This window comes from Gymnodraco acuticeps, unplaced genomic scaffold (genome assembly GCF_902827175.1).
Source record: "Gymnodraco acuticeps unplaced genomic scaffold, fGymAcu1.1, whole genome shotgun sequence".
Lineage (NCBI taxonomy): Eukaryota > Metazoa > Chordata > Actinopteri > Perciformes > Bathydraconidae > Gymnodraco > Gymnodraco acuticeps.
In genome coordinates this window covers 240,649-250,837 of record NW_022990548.1, presented here as the reverse complement: position 1 = coordinate 250,837, position 10,189 = coordinate 240,649, and the positions used below count along the sequence as shown (strand labels likewise).

The following is a 10,189-nucleotide window of genomic DNA, read 5'->3' as shown; positions in this document are numbered from 1 at the left end:
TCGGTTGCTTTCTCAATGTGTTTAAGGGCTACATTAAGTAAATATGCACCACTTGCTGTTTCATTGAGCTTGAGGCATTTACATTTGCTCAGCCTGAGCATGTCCCTCTGTGCCGAGGCTCCGGTCTGATGGGGAGAAACTTGAGTTTGATTTAATGCTGCTTCATGCTGAGTTCAGGATGTCCTGCCTGTTTTATATTTAGCATATCGTTACAGTACAACCACTTAGAGAATGTATGAAGTGGACTAGCTGCTAACTTTATTTTGCACGTCTGCAAAATGATTCACCTACCGTACAAGATTGTCACTGATACATGTCAATGTTTTGTCCTGTGTCACAATGAGCGCAGTGCCACATTCAGTTAGAAACAGAAGGCTTTGAGTGTGCTTATGCTGACGATACACTTTAATAAAAAAAGATCTACAGCGTTAAAGACGGTGTGTCGTACCAAGAGACTGTTTACCGACTGTCACCACTCTTTGCATGAGATCTACTGTTTGTACGACACTCACCTCTGACTGTAAAATGACTAAAAACAACACTGTATTGTAATTACAACTAAAACCCAGTGAATATACACCTCTGACTGAAAAACGTCTGTGATTTTTTTTGTAAATAATTCACACCGCTACTAAAGGAGATACTCACGGATCGGAGCTGTGGAGTCCGGAGCTGACTAGCAGCAAGAGCCTTTTCTTATCATCACATCTTTAACTATGCTGTGAGATGTGAACATTTACATATATTGTTAGTGGAGGAAGTCATGCTGCATGATGCTGCTGAAACATCTTGGACTCCTCTCAATATGTGGCCGTTTGAGTCTACCCATAAAATGTAAAAACACATTTTACTTCACATTTTTGCTGATTTTAACATAATTCTTAATGGGATCAGATTCTACAACTTCACTGCAGAGACACAGTTTTACAACCAATGTGAACTTTAAATATCTTCCTTAAATAATACACCGTTTAAAGTATGCACATTTTGGAGAGCTAGATTCTGGCCTGTTGGCCTAGCATCTTTGCAGGATAACAATCCATTAAAAAGGTTAAACTTTGCAACAGAAAAACTCTGATTAATAAATATCTCAGAACAAACCTGTGTAGTGCAAGTCAAAAATACTTAAAGCTAGTAGTACACTCTTTAAGAAAAGTGTTCCTAAAGGCTGTCAAACTGCTGTTAAATATTTAGCATTCTCTTGTATAAGGACACCTATTAATAATTTTAAGGAGTGCAAAGTTTAAATAAATTAACGAAAAATATGCCTTTTATGGCTGAAAGAACACGTCAAATGTAATCTTGTTTGGAAAGTCGTGTCCACTTATCCTTATGTTACAATGTGAAAAATATATGTTTATTTGGTATCAGTTGATTCAAGCTAAATCAATTATTAAACTCTAACTTGATTACCAAATTCCTGATATTTAGTAGAGTTTAGATGTGATCGACAACAGTAGTAATGCTCCGTGGTCAAACTATGAATTAGCCCCTTAAAAATCAACATTTTGAATGTTTTATCAAATGCTAAAAAACATTTTCATCACATGAACAACTCTGTGATTTTGAAGCCTTTATGTCCGGAGACTCTCCTGAAAACTAAGCATGGATGAGTGTGGATCGAGTCAGCCACAAAACATTTATACCTCATGAATCACACACTGTATTTTGCTCCTCGTACACATCCATTTTATTGCATATTTGATATGATAGTTCTGATCTTTATGGAATAACAGGGTGATATTGTACAGATATGTGTCTATAGAGAGAACACAACCACATTGCGTCTTTAGAGGTGAAAGCTCGTCTCCATGTTTAGTTCAACGCGTTCAACCGTTTGTTTATAAGATCAGTATGAAACTTGTGTGTCACTAATAGTTGATTCTCAAAGGAACATTCAGATATTTTAATAAATCCTACTCAGTCTGAAATAAGTAGTTATTTCCGGATATTCAGAATGTGTTTAGCCTAGCTTAGCACAAAGACTGGAAGCAGGGGGAAACTGCTAGCCTAGCTACTACCTGTACAGGGAGCTAGCTATCAAGCTAGTTAGCAATCCATCCAGTAGTTCGCTGGGTTTATGTGACCCTTTGAACGACAAAAACAAAACAAATATCTGAATGTTTCTTTTAAAGTTTTTGCAATAACAGCAGAGTTTCTGTTGTTGTGTTAAAGTGGACTGAAGAGCTCACAGTGTTTTCAGTGTGATGATCCGTGAGTGTCTTTCACTTGTACAGTACATATAGGCGTTTCTTTTCTATCACTTTACTGTATGATTGTACAGTTCTGCTTGTATAATTTACAGGTAAAGCATGTATTTTAAACTTTTTGTAAATCCAAATGATAACTGTGTACATATATACAGAAATGTAGAAAGTAATTAGGTTTGCAGTTAATCTCTAATAGCATGATAATTAGCGGGGTTTAGTATGTATGTACAGGCTGTATGTTAAATCTTTATGAAGGGAAACACTTGAAAATCACCTGTTATCAGACTGCGTGCTGTCTAATGATAAACTCTGCAATGCATTTTTTTGTGCCTTTTATATCAATGTATGTAATCTAGACAATCTTGAAAAGCTTGTGTACAACCAAAATGACATTAAAATGGTTTTGGGGGGAAATACATCATTGTTGCTGTCTTTCTTACATGGAAAATAACAGTTAGCAAGGAAGATTGCTACACACTTTTATTTGCTTAATGATTGTGACATCAAAATAAATTAATGTGTGTACTAATAGAAGAAGAAGTAGCAACAAATGAATGACAATGCTGGGATTCTGATTTGAATCCCAGCATGGGACGTCGTCGTTCTCTCCCTCACTGCATGGCGAGCTAAGAGCTAGCAAGCTAACTAGCATGCGGTTGGTCATTGCACGACTCTGTGATTTTCTGACCTCAACACACTGTTGTTAACAAAACAAACAGAGATGTAAGGGGTGTGCCATCCCCTTTGTTTTCCAAATGACCAACATTCATATCCTTTGTTAACCTAGCTATCCCCAATCTATGTCCCCTATTAGCAGAGAGAGTGCAGAGGCAGTGTTTTTTTGGTTGAATATATTGGTCTAGTCTTCCTGAGTCATTGCTCCTAGCCTACAGATGTGCTAAGACATTGTGTGTGTGATTGTGCACACATTTGGAAGCATGTTTTTATTACACAACTCATATGGTTTCACTGGTAACACATGACTTTAAGCTGCTTAAAGGTGTTAGGAATTCATGAGTGATCTCTCTCCAACATGATGTGTTGTTTTTACTAGATTAAGTTTTAATAAAGAATGTTGTTGTTTTGTTTCCAGGTGTTGTCACCCACGGAGCAGAGCATCCCATCTCCGACTTCCCCAGACTATCGGACGAAGAGCCAGAACGACGAGAAGGAGCATTTCCACATCCTTCCTCAGCTCCAGGTCAAGAGGGCAGACTTCCTCACCGTTATTCTCACCGGTACTTTGCCTCAGCGCCGGAGCTTTGCCACGCCAGAAGAGGAAGTCGAAGAAACTCCTGGGCCAAAGGATGACGACGTCACAAAGAGTGAGTCGAACAGCGAGGCCAGTCAGAAGAGCACTGAGCGAAGCCAGGATGCCGCGCCTTCGACACTTATGGCCGAGGACCAGAGGGGCCAAAGGGAGCACGCTTCGGCCGCCGATGCTGACCCTGACATGGAGGACGCTTCCAAAACCCTGGTCCTCTTCTCTCCCGGAGACACTCGTAAGTCTCCCTCTGGGTGTGATCATGCTCTGGAGGGAGAGCTGGCCACACCGTGTGCTCTCAGTGCCGACCGCCTCATTGTCGGGGAGGCGATTCAGCCCGAACCCTCCGAGACCGGACGCTTGTCGCCTGCTCTCAGGTCAGACTTAAGGCCTTCCACTCCCATCGCTCCTGCATCGCCGCCCTTCACCAAAGTCGAGCGCACTTTCATCCATATTGCAGAGACATCACACCTCAATGTCATGTCTTCCAATGGTCACTCTTCCAAGGAAAGTGACCGGGAAGTCTTGGCTATCATGAAGGCATCGGCCATAGAGGATGAGCAAGAGGGAGCACCTATGACAGAAGAGCTTCTGGATGAGGCTGTGCCAGAACAATCTGCACCGGTTGACAAACAACGCAACACTGATAATGGTCCGTTGACAATCCCGGCCCAGTCTTTGGAACCGGTCCCAGAAGCCATGTCTCTATCTCTTGCAGATCTACCACAGGAGCCTCAGAAACAGCCATTGTCCAGTGAAGACGATGCCAAGCTTCCGTCAACCGGATCAGAACTCCCGCCCGCCACAAAACCCAGAATCCGAAGCCGAATCCCAATACTTGTATCGGAAGAGGACTCAGGCTCAGAGCAGTCCTCCTCCCTCTCAGCTCGGGCTCGGCTGCAGCAGAGAGCCCGGCAGCTGGACTTAGCCCGAATTCTGGTCCAGAAGCAACAGGGTCGCTGGATGAGGAGGAGGATGCTATCCGGGACGTCCTCGTCCTTGTCCTCCGGGGACGATGAGCGTCGGAGGGTTTCGGAGACTCTGTCCACCGCCGGCTCAGAGGAAGACACGCATACCTCGGACGAGTCCAAGAGGAGCTCCCGTCTCAAAACGACTGAAGAGCAAGGCTCCAAGGAGTGCAGGAGCAGGATCCCCAGACCTGTTACCCCCATAAAGAGGCCGTCAGCTGTTGGCCTCGCTGCTCCTTCTCCTCTCTCCCTACCAGACTCCAGCTCTATCAAAGGAGCAGCGTCCTTCACTAACGGGTATGATTCTGGTCTTCCCTCTTAGTTGATACAAGTTTTGATTACATTTTTCTGTAGGTTGTAAGGAACAAAATCTCAAGTTGGCCAGTAGTAATGTATTGTAAATTAATAGTTTTTAATACAACTGATATTTTTAATGGACCCAAGCCAGTGGAAGAACAAACCACTCTGCACTTTTATTAAGACAGACACTTAGTCACTTTGAGATGCAATTGTACCTCTTTTTGTGTGCATGAATTGTATGTTGTATTGTTAGAGGTTTATTTTATCCTATTTCCAGTGCCAAAGACACATTTCCATTATATGTCAATTGAATGGACAATAGTCATAGTAATAGGTCAAGTGATCTGAATCTGAATACACCTTAATGAAATACCCTGTTCAATGTTCTCTTACTGTATCTCCACAGGAATCAGAAAATTGGACTAAGCACTCTCAGCACTCAACGGAAATCTAAACCCATGTCGCCCAGGTCGTCCTCCTTGTGTCCCCGTCCGTCTGCAGGAACCTCAGGCAGCCCTCGGATGCCGCTTCGAGTCCTGTTCGGCACCCGACGCAGCCTTAGCTCAAACCACTGCAGGACTGACAGCCCGTCCCCTCAGAGAGTTTGTCCGTCCAGGCAGCCCCTCTCGGTTCGAGCCCCGACCGTCCCCGTGCTCCCGCCCAGGACTACAACCACCATGCGGCGCAGCGCCTCGCAGGACACCACCGGACAGACCTCCTCCTCCGGCACCGTGCCCGCCAGAACCAGGCCGAAACCAACCACCAAGGGGAAGCTGAACGCCAGGGAGAAGGTGGCGCCTGCTAGATAATACAAAGAGACTCACAGCTGAAACATGTTTGTGTATAATCAGTCTTCGGACAAGCAACGCCTCAAAGGTTCTCACCTGATTCCATATTAAACTGTGATGCTACGATCACTTCATTTCATTTAAAAGTACACTTGTTTTTTTCCCAAGGACAGCTTACTGAACTATCTTCATGGGCTTCCAGTAATATTCACTAACTGTTGTACAGGAGCGTGGCTGCCATGGTGCTATGGATATGTCTTCTGCTCCCTTGTTCAAAACCCTGATTTAACTGGTTTCTGGAGCTGGGAATCATTGCTTCCAACAGGACCAGTTTCAGAAACTCTTCATTTACACAGTACTCCCAGCTTGTCCACGGCTATACTACTCTTCTATTGACAGTACCCAGCTTGGTTCACATTGCATGGTGAAGTATATCACAAATACATTCAATCTGTAGACGGAAAACGAAAATGTGTACCCTTAAACTATTTGATATAGTGCTTCCCTTCCTATTGGGGTAAACTGGCAAAAAAAGAGACCAAATTGGACTGGTTTGAATGCCTAAATAATGTTAATGTGATTATAGATTCCTAAATATATCCTGTACTCATTATGATCTTGGATAAAGAGAAGAGTTTGATGTGAACACAAAATAAATAGCTCGGCCGCTCGCCTCCTCCTCATGGTGTGACAATGGGCATGCTTTAATCATTCTATTTTCTGGATGTTTTTATTTTTATTTATGCTCTGAATTGTATATAATAGAATCATTTCCCATAAAGACATCTTTATTTTTTATCTTGCCAAGCAAAGTGTACATTTCAAGTCTTTAATTAAACCTTCTGTTCCAATGTGTTGGCACTATGCCCGTTTTTTACGCATGAGAAAAACAGGGTTAACCATGAGAGGAAATTATACCTGCTTGGATTCTGCTGACAGTGCAAAGGTTTGCTGGATGTTGGAGCCCATGTTGTGTTGTACGGGGTTGATGGGCACTGAGCTGTGAAGTAAAGTCTTGGTCATGTGGATGGACCGGCGTCTTGTCTTTATTTTCTCAACCCCACACACAAACACACACATCCCAATTTTAGGTGTCTGGAATCAGCATGTACCTGGTATTTCATAGTTTCATTTAAATGACTAAAGATCAGTTTTTTTATTTGTTTAACATTTTAAAGACTAATGAAAAAAAACACTCTTACAAGTTCTTAATATACAAAGTCAACCGGGTTAATTTGAAAATGCACCCTTTTCTGCCAATATTGCCATTTGTTACAATAAGCATTTTTTCTCTGGGTTTCCCCACCTTATGTTTTTTACAAGGTTACTTCTACTCAACAACATTTTGGAGGTAAATATCATGCTTTTTACTCCACATCAAAACATAAAACATCTTTATTTACAGACAATATATATATAATATTCAGATTATCGATTTTGCATAGTGAGTAATGAGTATTTTTTACTTTTCGTACTTTAAGTATCATACACTAAAACCTTGAATACAGGCTAATAAAGTCATTAAAGATGTACTCTTCATGGAGTCACACAACCACACATCGGTCCAGTGTAGTAATCAGATACAGTAACAGCAACATATCATTGTTACTACCATCATGGGCGTAATTTCCACTGGGGACAGGGGGGACATGTCCCCCCCACCTTTCAAAATCCTGTTTGTGTCCCCCCCACTTTTCAAATGTGTTTATTAGGAGGAGCACACTGTGTGTGTGTGTGTGTGTGTGTGTGTGTGTGCGTGTGTGTGTGTGTGCACGTGTGCACGTGCGTGTGCAGGGACGTGCACAGACATTTTGGGGGGCAGGAGCTCAAGTGAGAAAAAGGGCACTTCCCATAATCATTTATTAAAAAAATGTAAAACAAAAACTTAAATATAGCCTATAGTTGCCCATCTCTGACTTACTGACACATTTATTTGAATACCCTCACACTCATGCAATTGTTTAATACTCAACAGAATTCTACAAAATAATCAGTTAACACAGAGACAATAGGCGCGTTCACATCGGAGTACTTTTCCCCGTACTTTTCCCGTTTAGTTCGGTTAGTGCCTGGAATTTTGCGTTCATACCAAAAAGAGTATAGTTCCGAGAACTTTTACCCCCATTTTTAGTGCCTGCTAGAGAGGTAGTACTATCCTGGGGAGAAAAAAGTACCAATTTCGATTGGCTGGGCGAATTGCAAACCACGCCCCGTAAAACTCTGAAAAGTTTTGTGAAGCCGCCATTAGAGGTTTCTCAATACTCTAATAGAGTGGCGAAGTCACGCCCATCTACTTCCGGTACATGGGACCTTATTTCGGAAAAATTATGTATTCAAGTCAATGGAGAGAGAAAACGTATCTTTCGATCACGTTTGAATTGTGCTACGAATTACACATAGCCTATGATGTTTGTCAATCTTAAAAAATCATTTCCATGTCAAAAAAGTCACAGTTTTTCGTAAAACTGTTGAAATATAAGACTATGAAAAATACGCAACTAGAAAGACTACAAATCTCAGAGTCGCGTAAGTCATGTCATAACTGATGTCACAATTGTTTTCCTCCACCAAATAAGAGATTGCTAAGATAAGATAACTTTAACAAGATGCCTGTGTGCTTAGTACCAGGTTGTTATCATACCAGCAATGGGTCTTGCTCGTTCTTTCGCTTCCCATCTGATGAAAGGACCAGGGGCCTTATTTATAACGCTGTGCGTAGGATTCACGTGAGTAGTATTATTCATACTGTTTCAATCACATTAGTATGCATGAAAAGTGACAGGTGACACGCCCCCAATTATGCAAATGAGCTAAGTCCCGCCTCCCATTGTTCGAGATCCTTTGATGTGAGGGGGTACAATTATGTTAATGGGCTAAGTCTCGCCTCCCTTTGTTCGAGATCCTTTGATGTGAGGGGTGAGGTGTTATAACAGGTAGGTGTGAAAAGCCCCCCTGTGTAGTGCCTTTGTTGTCTAATCCTTTGATGTGTTGATTAAGGCAGTCTCTTTGAAGTTATGCTGTCTGGCCCCTGTCGCCTCACACCCCTTTGTAGTCTAATCTTTTTGATGTGAGGTGTTATAACAGGTAGGTTTGAAAAAAGCCTCTGATGTTAATCTAGGTGTTGATTAAGGCAGTCTCTTTGAAGTTATGCGTGAGACTGTCTGTCCCCTGTCCCCTCAGAGTTGTATAATCTAATTAGCCTTTTTGATGTTTGCCCTTTGATGTGAGGGTTGAGGTGTTATAACAGGCAGGTGTGATTTCACACGGTGTGTTATAAGCCTCTGATGTTAATCTAGGTGTCTCTTTGAAGTTATGCGTGAGACTGTCTAGCCCCCCGCCCCCTCACAGCCCAGGCCTCTCCCCCTTTCTCCACCCCTTCCTTTGGCTATGAGGCCAGCAGGTGGAATTAGGTGAAAATAGAAATACGCTCAAATTAAATAAAAAGACAGTCATTTCCACTCACCAAGTCACCTTTCAAAAAAGAAAAATGGCCAAGAGATGACTCGATATGGGTTTAATCAGCGAGACGCCTGTGACAACTTACCGCCATCCGTCCGGAGCGCCAGTCAAGAAACGAATGCAGCATCTGTGCGGGGTTCAGACGCCTCCAGCCGAAGATCTGTGCACAAACTTATCTCGTGCCCTCTTTGGTCATGTGCGCGTTCATGTGTGTTGAAGGAGGGGCTCTATAATGAAGACAACAGTCAAAGGATCTCGAACAATGGGAGGCGGGACTTAGATCATTTGCATAATTGGGGGCGTGTCATCTGTCACTTTTAATGCATACTAATGTGATCGAAACAGTATGAATAATACTACTCACGTGGGAAGGTTGCTTACGTAGTAGAAATCCAAAAAATAGGTACAGAAATGTTCCAACATTTTCCGATTCACCAAACATTGCGTACAGCACTTCCTACGCCGGTTTCCCTTTATAAATCACAACCGACTTGAAATGCGGTGCAGCTTTTGCGGGCTTCACGTAACGCCCATATTTGCCTATAAATAGTCAAAGAAACGCCCATTCATTCATTCATTTTGACTGACTTTATGAAGAAGATAGCAGGAAATGACGACAGAACAGCTAAAAAAGACATCTCACACCGTGTCAGATTTTGGTTATTTTGGGGAGGTCGAGATAAATCATATTGTTTGGTGGATGCAGTTTGAACCAGCAGCATGGAGGTCGGATCGTCACCAAAATAAATAAATAAGTGGTCCGAAAAAGGTTCATGACAAAAAAAATACACATAGCCTTCCTCAGGCAGTGTGTTTGTACCGGGGACAGGAGACACCCCCTTGATGAGAGACTGTAAGAAATTATTGGGGAATCCCTCCGGAGTGGAGTCATGACGACTGGATCTGAATTATGTTTTCGTATGGTTTGTGTCCCAGCTGTCGATCAGCTGTGCGCAGCTTCTCCACTGCAGCAACTCTATATCCACCAGTTAAAGGAAATACAACTAATGTGTTGTGTTATATTAGCTGTACAATAGACCTATCGCTAAGCCACGCCCCCTTTGAAAACTCGGACAAACAAAGCCGACCGTGAATGACTCTTGACAATGGCCGCGGGGGGAGTTCAAGTTAAAATAACATTAAAATAGAAGCAAGAGCTAATAAAAGTAACAGCAGATGAAAGTTAACAGTTAAAAGCAA

The 10,189-nt window shown here is 42.4% G+C and overlaps 1 protein-coding gene across 1 annotated transcript in view; it reads left to right on the top strand.

The window, feature by feature from the left end:
* The window catches only part of ttbk1a (tau tubulin kinase 1a), a gene marked incomplete in the record, with an annotated part of 29,574 nt that extends 23,012 nt beyond the window's left edge, over positions 1 to 6,562 (top strand). Inside the window, 2 exon segments of the mRNA XM_034227358.1 lie at positions 3,304 to 4,739; positions 5,149 to 6,562. Of these exon segments, the coding sequence (XP_034083249.1) occupies positions 3,304 to 4,739; positions 5,149 to 5,551 (1,839 nt within the window).
* Positions 6,563 to 10,189: the final 3,627 nt, after the last annotated feature.